This window comes from Sus scrofa, chromosome 1, assembly GCF_054392235.1.
Source record: "Sus scrofa isolate SSC_HxYL_T2T_F1_AM1 chromosome 1, Sscrofa_HxYL_maternal_Yorkshire_Landrace_v2.0, whole genome shotgun sequence".
Taxonomy (NCBI): domain Eukaryota; kingdom Metazoa; phylum Chordata; class Mammalia; order Artiodactyla; family Suidae; genus Sus; species Sus scrofa.
The window spans coordinates 116,458,947-116,480,170 of record NC_139383.1 but is presented as its reverse complement, the minus strand read 5'-3'; the positions used below and the strand labels follow the sequence as shown (position 1 = coordinate 116,480,170).

Genomic DNA, 21,224 nt, shown 5'->3' with positions numbered 1-21,224 from the left:
CCTTATATATGAAAGTTGAGAAGAGAGTAAATCCTAAGTGTTTTTAATCACAAGAAAAAAATAATTTTTTCCATCTTTAAAATTTTAATTTGTTTTTTTGGCCATAGCACCTGGAAATTCCTGGCAGTGATCAAACCTGCACCACAGCAGTAACCAGAGCCACAGCAGTGACAATACAAGATCCTTAACCCCCTGCACCACAGTGGTAACTCTCTTGGCTATTTTTTTTTTTTTAATGTATCTGTATGAGATGATGGACGTTCACTAAACTTATTGTAATCATTTCATGATGTATGCAAGTCACATCATTATGCTGTATACCTTAAACTTATACAGTGCTACTGTGTGTCAATTATATCTCAATAAACCTGGAAGAAAAAAATCTTTCTTAAAAAATTATTCTTTTTTTTTGCTTTTGCTTTTTAGGGCCCCACTTACGGCATATGGAAGGTCCCAGGCTAGGGTTGAATTGGAGCTACAGCTGCTAGCCTACACCACAGCCACAGCAACTTGGGATCTGAGCCACATCTGTGACCTACACCACAACTCATAGCCATGCCAGATCCTTAACCCACTGAGCAAGGCCAAGGATCAAACCTGCATCCGCATGGATCCTAGTCAGGTTCGTTAACCGCTGAGCCATGAAGGGAACGCCTTAAAAGATTATTCTTAAAAAGCGAAATGAAACAAATAAACCTGTGCCTGTTGAGTTGATAGTATAACCACACAGAGAGGAACTATTCCAAGTGACAGTAGTGTGACTATACAGTTGTCCCTTGGTATTGGCGACAGATTGGTTCCAGGACCCCTGATACCAAAATCTGCAGATGTTCAAGTTCTTTAGATAGAGTGGCAAGTTTTGCATATAGCCTATGCATATCCTCCTATATACCTTAAATTATTTCTAGATTACTTATAGTACCTAATACAATGTAATGCTATGTAACTAGTTGCTGGTATGTGGCAAATTCATATTCCTTTCCCCAAATATTTTCCATGTGGTGTTGATGGACTCCTGGATGGATGTGGATCCTGCAGATACCAAGGGCTGACTGTATGCCCCTAGTGGGATATAACCAAACCAGGAGACAAACTTTAAAAACACTTAAACAGTTTTCAGGAATCATATTATTGGTTATTGTGTTGAAATTATTATTCTAAAACTCTTGTGAGTTGGTTACAGGGTAAAGTGAATGAGGAATTATGTTGGATTTCCAACATGAGAGAAAGAAAATACAGATGTAATTTTGATCATGTTAGGTAAAACCCTGTCGTCTTTAATTTGAGTTGATACTCAGTCATGAGTTGGAACTTGCAATGATCAGAAAATGAACAAATGAGCAAATATTTCCTAGCTCTATCCACTGAGAAGTTTTTTTTTTTTTTTAGGGCCACACCTGAGGCATAGGGAAGTTCCCAGGCTAGGGTTTGAATTGGAGCTGCAGCTGCTGGCCTACAACCACAGCCACAGCAATGTGGGATCTGAGCCACATCCATGACCTACACCACAGCTCACAACCATGCTACATCCCTGACCCACTGATCAAGGCCAGGGATCGAACCCACATCCTCATGGAGACTATGTCAGGTCCTTAACCCTCTCAGCCATACTGGGAACTCCTATAATCCCTATGTTTACCAATTTATTATGAACGAATATAACCCAGGAACAGCCAGAGGGAAGGGGTGCACAGGGCAAGTATGGGGAGGGTGTGGAGCTTCTGTGTCCACTCTGGGGAATTGCTGTCTCAGAATTGCCACCTGTTCACCAACCTGGAAGCTCTCTGAACTCCTTCTTTTGGATTTTTATGGAGGCTTCATTATGTAGGAATTATTGAATAAATAATTGATCATTGGTGACTGATTCAACCTCCAACCCCTCTCCCCTCCCCAGAGGTTGGGGTTGTGGGGGGTGAAAGAGGACTGAAAGTTCTGTCTAATTAGTATTTGTTCCCCAGGCAACCAGCCCCCATCCTAGGTCACCTAGAGGCTTCCCAAATCACTGGTTAACATAACAAAAGTCACCTTTCTCTCCTCCTCTCTGTACAAGTTTTGGAGGGTTTTGGAGCCCTGTTCCAGGATTGGGGTCAGAGACCAAATGTATGTTTCTTATTCTAAATCACAATATCACACTGGTTTAAAAAGTGGATTTAGGGAGTTCCCTTTGTGGCTCAGTGGTTAACGAACCCAACTAGGATCCATGAGGTTGCGGGTTCGATCCCTGGCCTTGCTCAGTGGGTTAAAGATCCTGCATTGCTGTGAGCTGTGGTGTAGGTTGCAGTTGCAGCTCCGATCCCTTGTTGCTGTGGCTGTGGTTGTGGCTGGCAGCTGTAGCTCCAATTCGACTCCTAGCCTAGGAACCTCCATACGCCGCAAGTGCGGCCCTAAAAAGCAACCCCCCCCCCAAAAAAAAAACCAGAAAAAGAATCTGGTGTTGCCATGAGCTGTGGTGTAGGTTGCAGATGCACGGCTTGGATCCTGTGTTGCTGTGGCTGTGGCATAGGCCAGCAGCTGCACTAGCCTGGGAACTTCCATATGCCACATATTTGGCCCTAAAACAAGTAAAAAAAATAAATAAAAAGTGGATTTAGGAAATCATCATTGGCTACTAACATCACACAAAAAGAGGTAAGACGTTGTGTACTTTCTGATGGAAATACACACCACTTCTATTTATGAAAGGAACCTCTCCAAAACTCTAAACCTTTTGAATCATCTGCCAGTTTATAGGAAACACGGGAGGCAGCAGAACATGTTAAAAGACATCAAAGAGAAGTCGTCAGCAAAATATAGACTGTGGGAGTCTCTACAGTATAAATAAATTGTGACAAGGAGGGAGGGAAGGAGAGAGAGAGAGGAAGAGAAAGAGAGGAGTGAAATGTTAAGAGACAAATCAGCCAAATTCAATGTGCAGAGCTTATTGGAATTCTGGTTCAAATACACTGTAGTACAAGTACATACACACGTGACAATTGGGGAAGTTTGAACACTAAGTAGTTGATTATGTGAAGGAATTACTGTTAATTTTTAGGTGTGCATTTTGGTTATGTTTTTATTTTTATTATGTCTTTTTCTTTGCTTTTTAGGGCCAAACTCATGGCATATGGAGGTTCCCAGGCTAGGGGTCTAATCGGAGCTACAGCTGCTGGCCTACGCCACAACCGCAGCAACATAGGATCCGAGCTGCATCTGCGACCTACACCACAGCTCACAGCAACACGGGATCCTTAACCCACTGAGCAAGGCCAGGGATCGAACCTGTAACCTCATGGTTCCTAGTCGGATTTGGTTCTGATGTGCCACAACGGGAACTCCTTTTGGTTATGTTTTTAAATGAGGTTTTGACTCAGAGAGATACAGACTGACATTTATGGATACAATGATATCTATGAATTTGCTTCAAAATAATTCAAGAGGAGGAGGAAGTTGGCCATGGATTGGCTTTTTTTGTTTGTTTTTTTTTGGTGTTTTTTTTGGCCACCCCTCCAGAGCAGATGGAAGCTCCCCAGTTAGGGACTGAATCAGAGCTGCCGTTGCAGTCTATGCTGCAGCTGCATCAATGCTGGATCTTTTAACCCCCTGTGCCAGGCCGGGGGTTGAACTCATGCCTCTGTAGCAACCTGAGCCGCTGTAGTTGGATTCTTATCCCCCTGAACCACAACGAGGACTCGACTCCTCTCCCCTTTTTTCCCATGGATTGTTAATTATTGAAGCTGGATGATAGGTATGTGGGGTTCATTATATTATTTATTCTATCTTGGTGTATATTTGGAATTTTCCATAGTAAATTTTTTTTTTTTTAACAAAACTCACATCTCTTAGGTAAGATAAATATGGCAAAATACTAATATGTGGCATTATTCTTTCCATTTTTGTGTAGGTTTGAATTTTTCTAAAAATATTAGGAGAAAAAACATCATTTTTTGTCTTGATCCTTTTGCCCCAGCTGGAGCCTCGCAGTCCAGACCTTGGGCCCCCAGGGGCCCTTCTGAGCAGTCCTTTGGGCCTGGGAGATGTTCTGTGGTCACAGGCTACCACTTGGAGCAGCCTCCAGACCCAGCCAAGTCAGAGATAGGAATAGGATCCAGGGGTTTCTGAACTCCTTCCAAGTGTTACCTGGGGCACCTGGAACTTCTGGAGCCTTCACATTAAGGCTCCTGTCAACTTGGGAGAGTCCGGTGCCATTGAGACTTGCCCTCCACCATCCTTCTCACTCTCCCTCCCTCCCTGTGATTTAATGGTGAACAAAAGTGCTTAAAGGGAAGTGGAGGAGGTAGATAACAAGCAAGTGAACAAATATGCACATGGCATGTTCAAAAGTATTGAGCTATGAGTCTTTACAGCTCCTCTGAAGAGAGAGACTGACTACTTGCCGGCACTCTGTAGGGATGCTGGGGCAGTGGAAGAGATCCCGGCGGCAGGAGAGGTGAGCAGGCAAAATTGTTCTATATGAAAAACGAGGCTGGGCAGAGGACATTTGGGTGTTACAAAGAGTCTGGTTAGGAGAAAAGGCAGAGGAGAAGTGGGAGCCCTACTGGAATGAATGGACCTTGGGGGAAGGAAATCCTGAAATGAGCTTTGCAGGAAGTTTTGCTGAATTCCTTGCTTCCCTGAATCCCTTGCCACTCGTGTATTAGCTTGAGGTGATTTCAAACTAGTTTATGACTTACGTGCAGTTGTTTTTATCTATTTATGTCATGGACAAAACAAAATTAAACAAAAACCCCAACGTTGTCTTTAGAAGTAAAGTTGCTTTGATATGAGAGTGAAGTAAGCTGTGTCAGGATGTCATCATTTCATCTGCTGCTGTTGATAAACACTTAGTAGCTCAGCTGCCGAGGGGCCCCATGGGGGTTTACAGATAAGAATGTGGAGTAGCAGCTATGGCAGAGGCACATTTAGACTATAAATACCTAGAGTTTCCGCTGGGGAAAGCCACCCCTTGCTGATCTAGCTCTCCAAAGACGCTGGAGCTTTAGCTCCTGCTGTGGTAAAGGCTACTCCTCTATGGGCCATGGTGACAGACCATGCAGCCTAGAACATCTGCCTGCCAGTCAACACACACACCATAGTTGCCTAGCAACGTGCTTTAGCAACAGGTTACTTTTATTTTTGCGTTGGTAGCTGGATGTAGCTCTCCATTGGCAAAGCTCTCTCTCTGGAGAAACCAAAACTGGTGACAAAGGTACACCTCAGCTATATTTGGGGTACACCTCAGCTGTATTTGGACTTTAGTCTCTTCACCTGCCTTTGCCTGGAACACTAGTGTAATTAATCTATCATTTATTTAAAGGATGTTATTTCTTCATTAGCTTATTAAGAGACATTATCCTATAGGCTAATAGCATGTGAAATTATTATAATTCCTATAGTGAACTTGCCGTAAATAAACTGTTGACAAAGACGGTATCATTTGCATTGTTTTTCAGGGCTTTGGAACGGGCCAGCATTTCTTTTGAGTATGAAATGACAGGGCGATGGGCTCTGAGTAGGAATAGGTAGTCTCAGTGTTGCATTTGTGTCCCAGTATTACAAATTATGACCACTTTCTGGAGGAAAAGGCTGCTGTGAGAGGGACAATGAGGGTTGGGGTGGCAAAATTAACCCTGGAAAATTGGCACTGAGGTCATTCTTGAAAAATGACGATGTGCTAACCATGGAAAGGGGGTGTGGAAGAATTGCCCAAGCAAAAGGGAATAGCTAGTGCAAAGGCCCTGAAGCAGGACAGAGGAAATTTCGTTCTGCTGAAGGAGCTTTCACAAGTTTAATTTTATTGTTTTTTTTCCTCTCCGAGAATTAAAAAAAGAAGACATTTGAAATAGTGTGCATCATTACTAGGTTACCAAGTTAAAAGGCTAAAATGATATGTAGAGCTCATAAACAACTATTATTGGCATTGTTTTTCCACAGTCAAACTAAGTTTTCCATCTGTTTTTCCTCACTTTGATATTTCCTCATTATTTTTAAATTTTCATTTTTTTGCTTTTCAGGGCTGCACTTGCAGCATATGGATGTTCCCAGACTAGGGGTGGAACCAGAGCTGCAGCTGCTGGCCTACACCACAACAATAGCAATGCAAGACGCAAGCCACATCTGCAACCTACACCATAGCTCACAGCAACGCCAGATCTTCAACCCACTAATCAAGGCAGGGATTGAACCTGCATACTCATGGATCCTAGATGGGTTTGTTATCCCTGACCTATGACAGAAATTCCCCCTCATTATTTTTAATCAGTGATAAGGCCAGTCACTTCCCTCTGTCTCACACACAAACAGGTCCTGAGGCTGTCCCACACACCCCCACACCAAGCCCCAGCTCTGCACTCTCAGGCCCTCTCTCCATCCTTGTCAGTCCTGGTTGTCTCTGAATTACATATCCTTTTTGTTGCTCAACCCTACAGTCCCTGATGCCAAAGGAATGGGGGCAGCTTGTGTGAATACTGTCAGCTTTGAGAATGACCTTGGAACACGTGTGTGTGTGTGTGTGTGTGTGTGTGTGTGTGTGTGTGTGTATTGGGGGGGCAGCTTTGTGTGAGGTGGGGACTGGAGATGCAGTGGGAAAGTGGGCTCTGCATCCTTTTAGGGACAAGAGAAAAACAGAGCCAAGACTTGGCTTCCCCCAAATATCCCCCTCCAAATACCCCAAAGGTAGAACAGTGCAAACACCCAAAGCTCAGGGGCCTTGTCCAAAGCGACCCACTGGATTTTTGCATCTTACTATCCTGCTCATATAAACATGGTGGTATTAAGAAAAATGCATTTTTTTCCCACTTCTTCAGGCATCATGTAAAATTGAAGTTCTGATTGCAGTTTCCTGTGCCCCTCATCTCCCACTGTGTTCCCCAGGGTGTGGGTACCCTTGAGAGGCCCAGGACAGGGCATCTCAGAAAGAGGAGCAGGCAGTGTGCACTGCAGTCCTGGGCTTCTCTGAGGACAGAATGCCAACGAAGCCCCCCAGACTTCCTGTGAGTAGCTCTGGGGGCTCCGAGAGGGACATACCCACCACTGTGAAGTGATAAGGGCCATCATGGACTGTGTGCTGAAACTGGCTCATGCCCATTCCCTGGTAGGAGGGTGTACATAAGCCAGCCCTGCCCTCAATGACAGTGTCTGTATTAGCTTAGGGCCCAAGGACACTGGCTTTGGAGACACATGTGCTGGGTTTGAATTGGCTACTTACTGGCCGTGGGACCTTGCGCCTGTGACTCACTGTCTGTGCATTCCAGTTTTCTCCCTGGAAATGAGGTTGTTAATAGCATGGCAGGGAGGTTGGAAGCGTACATGAGATAATGCTGATAAAGGACTGACACAGTAGCTGGTACACAGCTGGTGCTCAGGAAATGACGACAGCTCAAGGAGATTAATTAGACCTGCTTGGGGAAAACAGGCATAAAAGCCTGAAAATGATTGCTTGAAATGAAGGGGTGTTGACAGCTTAGAGCAGTGGTTCTCATCTTTCGATGGGCACAGAAATCACCAGAGATCTTGTTGAAATGCAGGTTCTGATTCAGTCGGTCTGGCGTAGGGCCTGGGATTCTGTCTTTCTAACGGAATGTCACCCAAATAACAAAGGAGCATGAAATCGACTAGGTAGATTGTGAAACATGAGTCACAGTTCTATTTTGTAAAACAAAACAAAAAAACCCTCTCTAATTTCTCAATATATGAAGAACAAAGAAATGCCAAGAGGGCCATCTCGTGGAGAAACCTGCCATCAGGGCTGGGGGCCCTTAACCCTTCTTGAGTGATCAAGTGCCTTATCCAACCAGGGACCATCAGGGCTGGATGGCTCATAGACCCTACCTCCAACCCATTGGTTTTACAGATGAGGGGAGACCTAGACCTACAGAGGTGAAGGGACTCACCTAGATCACCAGCTAGTTATAGTATCTGCAAGGGAGCTCTCCTGGGAGGCTGGGAGTGTAGGGGTTGGTGCTTTGGAATTCAACTTGAAGGATGGGTAGGGATTGGACAATGGGCCAATTTGGTCTAGACTGAAATGGCAGTGTGGTGCAGTGAGTTCGAATTCAGCCTCTACCACTATTTATTTGCTGCTGTGACCTCAACAAGTTATTGGACTTTTCTGAGCTTTTCTTCCTTCATCCATTAAATAGGGGTGATGAATTATTGTGAGGATTAAATGAGATAGTGAATTAAAAAAATCCCTGGCTAGGAGTTCCCATAGTAGCTCAGTGGTTAATGAACCCAACTAGGAACCATGAGATTGCAGGTTCAATCCCTGGCCTCGCTCAGTGGGTTAAGGATCCAGCATTGCTGTGAGCTGTGATGCAGGTCACAGACAAGGCTCAGATCCCACGTTGCTGTGGCTGTGGCGTAGGCTGGCAGCTGTAGCTCCGATTCGACCCTAGCCTGGGAACCTCCATGTGCTATGGGTGCAGCCCTAAAAAGACAAAAAGACAAAAAAAAAAATATCCCTGGCCAGACTGTGGGAGCACTGAAGGCTGGGGAGGCCTCCTAGAAGAAGCCCATAGGACCTTCTGTGCTTACCCTGAAGCACCAGATGGGTGTGGCCTGGCCTGGGTGGGGGGACTGGTCTTGTGGGGATGGCCAGGCTTCTGTCAGTCACTCACATCCCACAGTTTCTCTAATGTTGACTCACTTGGGTCTCACCTCCAGGTTTCCCAGGGAAAGTGTGGAGACATAGACTGTTTCCAGGCAGCAGTGGATGCAGGAGGAAGGTGATAAAGCTGCTCAGGGCCATGGACATCAAGGATGGCAGCTGGGCAGCTGTGCCAGCCTATGCTCCCTGGGATCTCTGCTTCCACCTGGGAGCCCAGGGCTTGGAGAGTGACCTACCACCAGCTGTCTGCAGTTTTGACTCCATCAAGGTCCTGTCCACCTACCAGATACTCATGCTGTGGCTCTTGAATCAGATCACCTGGGTTAGAACCCTGGCTCCATCACTTACCCTGCGAGGTAGGGAGAGTTATTACCCTCTTTGTGCTTCAGCTCTCCCTCCATCATATGATGATAATAATGTCCATTTCATAGGGTGGCTTGGGGGACAAAATGAGATAATCCACACAAAGTCTTAACATGGGGCTCATTAATTTTTAGCTATTATCATTATATTATTTTTTGAAGGCCATTCCAAGTACTTCTTGCTCCAGGAAGCCTTTCTGAACTACACTAATGACTGAAAGATATTTCCTCTGATCCAAGAACCAGTAATGTCTTCTTGCCTTGGGGTAGAGATGTTGGGACCCCACTATCCCCAGATAGAAAGAGGCTGTAAATGCCTAAAAGGCAAAGAGAAGAAGACATGGATATCCTCCAGTGTCTGAAGTGCTACCCATTCTGATGTGTTTAATGTGCTTCTTTAAAAAAATTTGATTTTATTTTAACATTTATTTGTATTTTAAAATTTTATTGGAGTATAGTGGACTTACAGTGTATTAGTTTCAGGTGTACAGCAGAGTGAATCTGGTATATTTATGTATTGCAGTCTCTCGAGACAAGGCTGGTTCAATCTGGATTCAGGCAATCTGAAGAAGAGCAGAGGCACCTTGGGTATGTCAGACATCCCCTTAATGGCTTCACAAATGATGGTGGTGCAGAAAGTCCTGTCCGCCTTTTATACTGGTACAGAACAAAGCCTGCAATTTGCCAAGGCGTTACATAAGGGGTGGTGGTCATTGAATTCTACTGCACATTCACAGGCATAGTTATGATTAGATAACAGTCCTTCCTGGAACAACATGGCGGCTAGGCTGAGTAACTAGGCTGAGACTGAGTTACTCCATTTTCCACACACATATAAATATATCCATTCTTTTTCCCAATATAGGTTATTTATTTATTTATTTATTAAATTTTGTCTTTTTAGGCTGCACCTGCGGCATATGGAGTTTCCCAGGCTAGGGGTCGAATCAGAGCTACAGTTGCTGGCCTATACCACAGCCACAGCAATGCCAGATCCAAGCCACATCTGTGACCAACACCACATTTCAGAGCAACACTGGTTCTTTAACTCACTGAGCAAGCCAGGGATCGAACCAGCAACCTCATGGTTCCTAGTCGGATTCGTTTCTGCTGCGCCACAACAGGCACTCCCCCATATAGGTTATTTAATGTGTATCTTTTGGTTTGCATGTGTCTGCAAATCTGTCTTGTGTGCAAGCATCTGAATTGGTTTTGTTTTTTAGGTCTCACTTGGTTGTTTCACATTTTCCCCTCAGCACTTGGTGTTTCTATCCAAGTTGCAGTGAATACACCTGGTCCCTTGCATTTATAGTTGCAAGGTAGTACCATATTTTACCCATCCATCCACTCTCCTATGTGGGCACTTAGGTTGCTTCCAATCCCCAGCAACTACAAAATATCAACCCAGCAACAACATCCTCTTATGTGTTCCTTTTTGAGCCTGTAAGAGTTAGTTCACACGTATTTAATTCCCTCATTACTGCCAGATTGTTTTCCAGAATGGCTGCCCGACTTTACTCCCATCAGCAGGGCACCTGGCCTATGACACTCCTCATTCCTCACCACCATTTGGCATTATCCAAACTACCTAATTTTTGCTAGCCTAATTGGTGGTTTAAGTGATATCTCATTGTTCTCTCCCTCCCCCCACCCCTCCCCCCACATAGAAGCTCCTGGGCCAGGAATTGCATCCTGAGCTGCAGCTGCCACCTGTATACCGAAGCTGCAGCAATGCTGGATCTTTAACCTACTGGGCTGGGCCAGGGATGGAATCCTAACTCCGCAGAGACCAGAACCACCGCAGAGAGGACGCTGGACACTTAACCTTCTCTGCCACTCATTGTGCCACTCAATAATCCTCATTGTCACTTTAGCTTTTCCTTTCCCCCTTCCCCTTCCCCTTCCCTTTCCTTTTCTTTCCTAATGGAAGTTCCCCGGCTGGGGGCCAAATCAGAGCTGTAGCTGCTGGCCTAAGCCATAGCCACAGCAATGCCAGATCCCGGCCACCTCTACGACCTATACCACAGCTCATGGCAACACCGGATCCTTAACCCACTGAGCGAGGCCAGGGATCCAATCTGTAGTCCTCATGGATACTAGTCAGATTAGTCTCTGCTGAGCCACGAGGGGAACTCCCTAACTTGTATTTTTCTGATCATGAACACATCTCACCATCGCTTCAAACGCCTGCAGGCTTGCCAGGATTTGTATTCCTAAATGCCCGCTCAAGTAGTGGGGGTCCGACTTTCAGCGCTTGGGGGCGCCAGACCAGGAGTCCTGCTGGAGGTTTGCATCCGGGTGCGGGAGGCAGGGACTGCTCTGAGGAGACACGTCCTGGGGGACCCTCAGAGCCCCAAGTGGCCCAGACCCGCCGGGCAGTGGGAGACCGAGGAGGGGCCAGGGATGGGGGCGGTGAGCCGGAGACAGCAGTAGCCGAGCAAGCAGCATACTTAAGGGCCGAGGAGAGGCGAGGGTTCTGGAGGAGCCGCTGTCGCCCGAACCCCGACGCTCCTGGAAGCCTTGCCCCCACTCCCTGCTCAGCTCCAGCTCCCTCGCTTCCCAGGCCCCTTCCGGTGGACGCGCGGCTCGTGCACCCGCAGAAGCGCACGGGGCTGAGGAGCAGCCGCATGGAGGAGGAGTTGGCGTGGAAGACCGATGGCCGTGAGTCCCCGGGCCCGTGGGCGGAGACAGAGGCAGGCAGAGGATGCCCCGCACCACCCCTGCTCTGGCGACCAAGGCTGCGATTGACGCAGTCAGCATGGCCGTTTCGGTCTTGGGGTTCTTTGCGAGGAACGCGCACCTGCCCAAAGGGACACTGGCTGCTTGTCTGGGACTCCGAGACACTCCCCACCCTGGAACGGGGAGCTTCTGTGGAGAAGACGTTAGGTAGAGATAGGATGGTGGTGCGACCCTTTATTCGTACTTACTTTGTGTGCTGGGCTGAGCCCGGAAAGGCACATTATTTGATCTTCACAGTGACCCAATGAGTGGAACCCTCTGTTAGCTCCATTCTGCAGAAGAGAACGCTGGGGCCGAGGGTGATTAAACAAGTTGCCCAGGGTCACACAGCCTTTAAGTGGCAGAAATGCTGAAGGCCCCAGCTCTCCCAGGTTGTGCTGGTTGGGGAGTGAGGACCATATCAGATGCTGAGAGTGAGACCCAGAGGAGAGGAGAGCACCTCAGTGTGCCAACTACCGGGGTCTCTAGGCTGGGCAGCTTGGGGGCCTTTGGCTGCACTGCCTGGCAAGGGGAGAGGATTGTGCCAGTGTCCTGACTGGGGTTGGGGGTGCCAGTGACGGCTCTATCAGGTGCTAAGTCTTTCAGAGGGTACAGGGTTCTCTTTGGGGCAGAGGATCACTTGAGCAGCCCCTTCAAGAATGTGCAGCAATGGAGCATTGGCACATGTAGGAAGAAATTCTGGGCAAAGGACCCAGCATGGGCAAGGGCTCAGAGGCCAGCGTGCAATGTGTGTTTGATGTGGCCAGAAAGAGGATGCATAGGTTGAGGTGGATGGAAGAGATGAGATTAGATTTGATTTCACCTGCCTGCTCTGCAGGGTCTGCTTGCTCTTATTCAGACTCTTGGTTTTTGGTCAACACAATCCAGGCCACGCCCCCTAGTCTTCCAATAAGATCTCCACAGATTCCTTTGTCACCATCCTGATTTTATAACCCAAGGAACTGAAACCCCCAAGGGGGATGTTTCCTGCTGTTAGAAAGTGGCAGTGTGGGTACTTAAACCCCAGCTTCTCCAAGCTCACCCCTGAAGTGCTAGATCTTTTGCCCAAACTGGATTATGGTGGTTTTCATCCAAGAGGTTAAGGAAAAGCAAGCTCAGGACACAGTGCTTCCCAGAGATGTTTGAGATCTAAGAGGGATTCTTCCAGAAGGGCCCTCTCCTAATTACAAGAAAAGCAGAGCCTTCAGGGTGAGGAAGGGTGGAGCTATGAGAGGGGATCACATTTGGAAGGCAGTGTTTTCCCTTCTCCCCTGAAGAATTGACATGAAGCTTCCCCACCTCCTGATAAACCTCTTTCCTGCCGTTTACCTGAGCTTGTGGTTTGGTTTTCCAGGGAACTAATGAGTCTTAACTGGGGCAACATCTTAGAGTTCCAAAGCCCTGAAGAAATTTCATGATTTGTGTGTCAGTTGCTCATTCAACAGATAGGCACAAGGGCCTGAATTTGGGGATACAGTAGTTAACAAATGGGACTCATCTCTTCCTTCATGGACTTATATTGGGGGAAGCAGACAATAAGCCTAATAAATATGTAAATATAGCAGATGCCAATGGTGAGAGGTGCTGTGGAAAAAAGCAGTGTGAAGAGGCAGGTAGGAGGGTATTTCCTTGCTTAGGGCTTTGCTGGCTTCCCTGAATGAAGGAGGCCGCATCACCCCCAGGTCTTTGGCTGCCAAAACTTATTCTCTGACCCTTTGCTTTGGAGGAATAATAGTGATGATGATGATGGTATTTTTTGCCAGATACCAGGCTAGGAGCTTTTCACACCTTCTATCTAATCATGACAGTAACCCTGCAGGGCAGCTCATGTCCCCATTTGCAAATGAGGCAATGGTGGTACAGGAAAATTGAGTAACCTAAGTCACTGAGACAGGAAGTGGCCCAGCCAGAGGGTGGTGGCTCTGAGATCCTTAGGTTGTGTCTATGAGGCCCCAGAAAGCTCCAAAGCCTCTCCTGTGTCTGGAAAACCATGCGGAATTTAACTGGAAAAACAAACTGATGACAGGCCTCTCTGATACTTTAAACAACCTAGCCTTCCCTGCCAAGACACTGGCCATCTGTCCCTGGAGACACAAAGGGGCTGGATCTGGACATTTGCAGTGGACCAAACATGCAGGATATGGGCTTGGCAGCAAAAAAACTTCAGATTACATGTCCTGTATTGGCTGTGCAAAGGGCCGGTAAATATTTGTCTGTGCTAATGTGTCTAAGCCTTTCTGGAGGACGGACAAGTATCCAATAATCTTGGGATTTTCAGTGTCACTTGTGGAAGCAGGGTGTTATGGATTCTTCTCTATGCTCAGCTTTGGGCGCACTATTGAGCTGTGGGTGGGTTAGCAAGAGTCAAGTGTAGCCGGGGCCCCCAAGGAGCTTGCAGTCCAGCCAAAGAGACCAGACTTCCTCTCATCCAGCTAAGAGTAGTCAGGATGGCAGCAGCATGGTGGTCCAATGAGATGAGCCCTGGACCATGTCACTAGAGCTGAGTGACATGGTCAACTCAGAAAGCTGACCTGGCACCGACCCTCTGAGCCCATCGATGTCCATGGGCTTGTCTGAGATGAAGGTGCAGGGACAAGGATGAGAGGAGAGAAGAGGCCATAGGGAGGGCAATCAGAGTGGGCCCCACAGCCAGGAGGCAAAAGCAGGTTAGAATTTGGGGATGAGGAGAGAAGAGGTGGAAGGAGAAGGACAGAGAAGCCGGTGCACCTGCCTCTGGTCTCACCTGGACCTGATGCAGTGGGTGGTTCAGTAAATCCTGGCAGCCTTCTTCACTGGCTGGAGCCATGGAAAATGTGGTTGTCGACTCCAGTGGGAATGCATTCCATTCCCTTGCTCAAGAATTGCAGGAGTCCCCTGGTAGTTCAGTGGGTTAAGGATCCAGCATTGTCACTGCTGTGGCATGGGTCTGATCCCTGGTCTGGAACTTCTACATGCCGCAGGTGTCATCTGCCCCCAACGCCCCCCCACCCCCGCCGAAAAGCAGCTGCAGTTGGGAAAGCTGGACTGGGTGATGGGGCACCTCTGAGCGGGGAGGGGCACACACCTGGCTCTGTGGACAGTCTTGCCCACGCTCTCCCAGCTTCAGGGTTCTGCCAGGTCCTGGTCATGCAGGTGTGAGGTGCCTTAGAAGAAATAGACTGTCTGGGGAAGTCCCCAGCATCAAGAGGAAGGAGAAACATCCCCTAAAGCCACCTGGGAAGACCCCCTGCCTGGGAGATGTTCAGGGCCAGGGAGGGGCCTGTTCCCTGCTCATCCTGTGCCCCTTTTGTCCCCCTAGTGCTTCCTCTGGAGAGGCAGCTCCACGAGGCTGCCCGCCGGAACCACGTCAGGAGGATCATGGAGCTGATCGGGAGGAGAGTCAACCTCAGGGCCAGAAACCATGTGTGTAAAGGGGCACTGGCTGGGGATAGTGCCAGGGTGTCGCCTCCACCCAGGAGGGGAAGTTCATGGAGCTGGAGGCAGGCACGCTGTCGTGTGTTCACTTGGGGCCCTGTCCTTCTTGTCTCAAGTTCTCTGCAGCTCAAGGTCAGGGTCAGGATTCGGACCAACCTTGGGCCAATTCCAGCAATCCTAACTCTTAACCCCTGTGACCATCCAGAAGGCTCCCCCAAGAAACATAGGTTAGAATCAGGAGGGCAAGTGTCAAAGATCAGGAGTCAGAGGCTGGCAGATAGGGGCAGACACCTGGAGAGACAAAGATGGAGTGGTGCCTGTGGTCAGAAGTCCAGGGGTTCAGGACCAAGACAAGCTGGGCATGTGTGAGGCAGCAGTTTAGTTCAGTCTTCCGAGGGCCTCCTGTGCCCGCTGAGTGTGTGAAACTGCTGTGCGCCCAGGTCTGCCTTTGGGGGGTTCCAAAACCAGGCAGGAAGGCAGACCAGGGCCGCTGACCAAGCCTCAGGGAAGGGCACAGGTGAGGTGGTCCACAGCCCTGCTAGAGAAGGGGGCAGAGGGAAAAGCCATTCCTTCTGGTGGGGACACTGGGAACAGGTTTGGGTACCACACCCTGCTGTGGTGCTTCTAGCCATCAGGAGCATCTTAGAGGAGAGGGCCTGGGTGGGAGGCAGTGGCTGAGAGGATTCCTGACTGCAGCAGAGACTGCTCTGTCTGGTTTGAGATGACAAGGATACAACCTGGGTCTTTAGAGCCTGCCTGGGGCCCAGGGATAGTAGCAGGAATTCAAGCATGTGTCTGGTGTGTTTTGGTTTTTAGAGCTCTCATTCACTTGTTTCCTTGGTCCTCAATGACCCCTGGAGAGTTGAGGAGGGCAAGGATTAGTCCTATTTATAGCTGCAGGCAGGCACAGAGAGGGCAGCAAGTCACCTTAGGTCACACAACACGTTATTGGTGACTGGATCCTTGGTCTCAACTCTTGGACAAGCACTTACAAGGAAGTATGACTTGTAGAATAATAGGATGCTAATGCCACATTCAGTTCATTCATTCAGTAAGTATTAATGGCTTATTCTGTGCTGGCACTGTGCTAGGTGCTGGAGACAGTAGAACCCATGGCAGACGTGGTCCCTGCCCTTAGAGCTGGTAGTCTGGTGCAGGAGGATAGACATTAAACGGAGTCTCTCACAAACTAGGAGTTCCTGTCATGGCACAGTGGTTAACGAATCCGACTAGGAACCATGAGGTTGTGGGTTCACTCCCTGGCCTTGCTCAGTAGGTTAAGGATCTGGCATTGCCGTGAGCTGTGGTGTAGGTTGCAGACATGGCTCGGATCTGGTGTTGCTGTGGCTCTGGCATAGGCCAGCGGCTACAGCTCCGATTAGACCCCTAGCCTGGGAATCTCCATTTGCCATGAGTGCAGCCCTAGAAAAGGCAAAAAGACAAAAAACAAACAAAAAACAAACAAAAACAAAAACAAACAAACAGAGTCCCTCACAAACTAATCATTCCCACTGTCATCATTTGAGAGCATTTGGGGACTGGCGGGACCCGCCTGGCCAGAAGGCTTCCCAAGGAAGTGGCATTTTTATAGGAACCAGTGAAGAAGGGCATTGTTCCAGCAGAGGAGACAGCATGGATGGAAGGAAGCGACAGCTGGTCCCTAGAGAGGACCATGTAGAAAATGAGTATTTTCTCTCATTGCCCTTTCACATGCCAAAAACTGTAGAGAGAAGTGGGTTCATGGATCGGAGGCTGGCCTCCTCCAGGTCTGCTCAGATGTGCTAAGGGTCAGAGGCTGTAGTGAGTTTCCAGGTGGCCTGACAATGAAATGGGGGGTGGGGTCAGGACCCTTCAGCTATCTTCTGAAGCAAGGAGGGGACAGAAGCGAGGCACTCAGGATTCCTTAGGGACTTGGAGAATAATCCTCAGACCCAGGTGACTGCCCAGCAGAGGGGACAGCAGGAACAGACTTGGAGGCAGGATGTTTGGCATTTCTGAGAAGCAGTGCTGGGCTGTGCAGGGCCTCATAGGCCCCAGGGTTAGGAGTTTGACCCAAGAGCAGTGGGAAGCTGGGAAGAGTTTTAGGTGGGAGACAGATGGATCTAGACATGGTGGTGTTTTACCATGTTTGTTTCAGCTGCTGCAGCTTGGAAGAGGAGGGGGCCGGAGAAGGGCTATGACCCTAGCTGGCTGGTCATCAGAGCCAGCAAAAACCCTTCCACCCAGCAGACCAGCTTTCCTGGCCAGGATGTAGGAAGGGCGTGGGAGGCAGGCCAGGCAGCCAGCCAGTGCCTCACAAGTTTCCTCCTCCTCCTGGCAGGTGGGCAGGGTGGCCTTGCACTGGGCTGCGGGCGCAGGGCACGAGCAGGCTGTGCGGCTACTCCTGGAACACGAGGCTGCTGTAGATGATGAGGATGCGGTATGGGCTCCCTCACGGAGGCATGTCTGTTTGTGCATGTCTGTGCATGCATGTCTGTCTACCTGTCTGTCTCAGGGTGGGGCAGACCATCCAGGAGCTCGTTCTGGGTCTCTGAGCCAGGTGTCATTGCCAAGGTTGTTGCTAATACACAGACGCACTGGTGCAGGTTGGGAAGAGAGTCAGCCTTCAGGGGTCAGAGACACTGCACTGATCCCGTTTTCTCCTTGCACAGTCATAGAGATAGCTTCATTTTCAAGGGCCTTTCAGTTCTCAGCCTTTTCAGTCCCTTGCGATGCTGTGTGAACAGGGAGAGAGATAGGCTGTAGAACCTGTCATTGGGTGAATTGATGATACAGGCCTCACTATTAAAGTCTTCAGGAGGGAGGTCTCTCATGATATGCCACAGGGCTCTGCCCCGGCATACACTAACCAACAGCTTGGATAAAAACTCATAGTCTTACTTAACAAATGGGCAGGCAGCACATTACTGAGTAGAGAACATGGAAAAACAAGGTCCACAAAATTATCTCTGTGGGCTTAGGCAATGGCTTGAATCTGATGACACTTGACGGGGATACATTTTTTTATTTTTTAAAAATTAAAAACTTCCCTGCAGAGACTTGGCTTCCATGGAAATACTTTCCTTTGTTCTGACTTTTTGCTCTGAGGCCCCACCACAAAGTGAGGCTTGATTGCAAGTCAGGGCTGTAAGTGCAGCAGCCATACCTCCCTGCCCACTTCCTCACCCCATCTCCTCCCTTCGCCTGCTTAGGCCTCATTTAGAGATGACCCTGGAAGGAGAACCTGTGGGATCCTTAGTCTGAATTCCCCAGGAAACCACTGGAACTTCTTGTATCAGCCCTTTGCCCACAAAGACCCCCACTGTCACCACTGTGCCCTGTTATTTCTCCCTTGAGGGGCTAAGTGAGAAGAGAAGATGCGAGGGACAAGAGTAAGAGAGGGTGCTTTTAGGAGCACAAAGGAGGGTGTTTCCTTCGCAAACAGCAATAAAGACATTTTGAAACATAAGAAGGCTGGGAGTTCCCCTGTGGCTCAGTGGTTAACAAACCCAACTAGGATCCATGAGGACGTGAGTTCAATCATGCCTTGCTCAGTGGGTTAAGGGTCCGGCATTGCCGTGAGCTGTGGTGTAGGTCATAGATGTGGCTCGGATCCTGCGTTGCTGTGGCTGTGGCGTAGGCTGGCAGCTACAGCCCCGATTGGACCCCTAGCCTGAGAACCTCCATATGCCGCCATTGTGGCCCTAAAAAGCCGGAAAAAAAAAAAAAAAAAAAAAAAAGGCTGGCAGGAGGAGACATTGAAGAAGGGAAATCAAATCCTGTTGTTGGGGGAGCCACAGGGCTCTCTCCTGAATAGACCATGGAACTAGGGCCTATCCCTGGCATGAGGCTCTTGTTCCTATGAGCACTGAGCACTGACTCTTTTCATTCCCAGGCTCCTGTGTACTTCTTACCCTGGACTCTGTCCTGTGTTTTTTATTTTATTTTATTTTATTTTATTTTATTTTATTTTTTTTTTTCCCACTGTACAGCAAGGGGGTCAGGTTATCCTTAGATGTATACATTGCAATTACAGTTTTTTCCCCCACCCTTTCTTCTGTTGCAACATGAGTATCTAGACATAGTTCTCAATGCTATTCAGCAGGATCTCCTTGTAAATCTATTCTAGGTTGTGTCTGATAAGCCCAAGCTTCCGATCCCTCCCACTCCCTCCCCCTCCCATCAGGCAACCACAAGTCTGTTTTTGTTTTTGTTTTGGCCGCAGCAGCTTGATGTGGGATCTGAGTTCCCAGGCCAGGGATTGATCCCAAGCTGCACTGGTGAAAGTGCTGAGTCCTAACCACCAGACCACCAGGGAACTCCCCTGTGTTTATTCTTTCCCTTCCTTGTCCAGCCAGCTTACTGATATTCTACCAGAAGCTGAGCTTTGAGCCAGTGCTAGGTCACTTGGCCTCTTTGGCTCTAGCTGGGGCCAACTCCAATCCCCATTTGAAGTGCTTTGGTGGATCCAGCACCTTCCCCATGGTTTCAGGAAGAATGGCTTAAATTCATATGGTTACTCCTGGCTCTTACATCTAGTTCCCTATCAGTTTTCACTGTCCTCTTGAAATTGGCAAGTAGTCCCTTTTTTTTTCCCCTCTTTTTTTTTTTTTTTTGTCTTTTCTAGGGCCACACCCACAGTATATGGAGGTTCCCAGGCTAGGGATCAAATTAGAGCTACAGCTGCCGGCCTATGCCACAGCCACAGCAATACCAGATCTGAGCTGCATCTGTGACCTACACCACAGCTCATGGCAGCAAGGGGTTCTTAACCCACTGAGCAAGGCCAGGGATCGAACCCACAACCTCATGGTTCCTGGTCGGATTTGTTTCTGCTTCACCATGATGGAAACTCCAGTGCTGTTTGTTTTTGTTTTTGTTTTTGTTTTTCCCCAGGTTAGGGGTTGAATGGGAGCTGTAGCCACTGGCCTGTGCCACAGCCACAACAATGCCAGATCTGAGCTGCATCTGTGACCTACACCACAGTTCATGGCAATGCTGGATCCTCAATCCACTGAGTTAGGCCAGGGATCAAACCTGCATCCTCATGGATTCTAGTCAGATTTGTTTGCATTGAGCCACGACAGAAACTCCTCAATGCTGTTCTTAATTTGCACCACCCTCCTCCCTGCTGCCAAATCCCGCCATGATGCTTAGTCGGTTCTTTCTGGGTTTCGCCTTTCATTCCAACCACTTGTCGCAGCTTTTACCCAAACACAGTTCTGTCCCTAAGAGGGATTCTGGTGCCAACCTCCAAGACCCCTTTTCCTGGCACCTGCACAAGAGCTCTTCATAGAGCTAATGGGGAAGCAGTTATGATTAGGGTTCTGTGCAGATGCTCGGGTGGGGCACTCTTTCCCCAGAGGTCCAGACTATGAGATTAAGGCTGATTCAGGACGAGGCCAGCCCTGTCCTTCTGGCCCCTGCCCCTGACCGTAGACAGCTTGGAGCGCGCTGGGGATGGGGACAGATCAGAGGACACTAATCCCTTGGCTCTTCCTGAAGTGGGCTCTGTGTTTCTCCTCCCACGGCAGCCCCGCTGCTTATGCTTATGGGGAGATTGTCTGGCTCATCAGTACGAGGCCATACTGTGGGCCCCACTCTGTTTTTGTGGGAAAATCTGTTCTGGTTTATGAACACCCATCTTATACACTTCAGGGATGCCTGAAACCAAGGGAGGGCAGTGTAGCCTTTAGGCCAAAGGTGGTGATGATCTCCCAGGCCTCTGCTCTGCTCAGACCCTGGTGATCTCACCACAGCCAAGGAACGATAGCCAAAACCCATTTCCGGAGGGTGGCTGGCTGTCAGTGCATCCTGGGAGGTGAGTTTGGAGGCCTGGGGGTGCTCCTCACAGAGAAGGAAAGACTCGGTAGGGATGGGGACGAGGGCTGCCTTCAGATGCAGAACCCCATCAAGGTGGGGGTCAGTGAAGGGGCTCTGGTGACCCGGAAGCACTTTGCAGGTATTGAGAAAGAGGATCCGCAAAGAGGGGCTGGGCGGCCATCGCAAGAAGACCTAGATGTACTTTCAGTTGCTCCAAAGAGCAAGCACGGTGGAAAACACTGGGATGCAGATTTCATCACAGCATGAGGAAGGATTTCCAGTGGGGAGAAGTGCTTGACAGTGTGGTGGTTGTCTTGTGCCCTGGCGAGGTGCCATCCCTGCGT

The 21,224-nt window shown here is 48.7% G+C and overlaps 1 protein-coding gene across 14 annotated transcripts in view; it reads left to right on the top strand.

Moving 5' to 3' along the window:
- The first annotated feature begins 11,228 nt into the window (after positions 1–11,228).
- Positions 11,229–21,224, top strand: part of ANKDD1A (ankyrin repeat and death domain containing 1A) — a 105,523-nt gene continuing 95,527 nt past the window's right edge. For 6 of the 14 annotated variants that reach the window (XR_014809701.1, XM_084967506.1, XM_084967499.1 and 3 more), the window contains exons 1-3: positions 11,229–11,607; positions 14,963–15,066; positions 17,399–17,497. Coding sequence is in view for 7 of the 14 variants with exons in the window: in XM_084967506.1 (XP_084823632.1) it covers positions 11,574–11,607; positions 14,963–15,066; positions 17,399–17,497 (237 nt within the window). In the remaining 7 variants the exon portion in view is untranslated. The remainder of the gene's footprint in view (positions 11,608–14,962; positions 15,067–17,398; positions 17,498–21,224) is intronic. The other 8 variants (XR_014809715.1, XR_014809712.1, XM_084967523.1 and 5 more) reach the window with 2 other exon arrangements.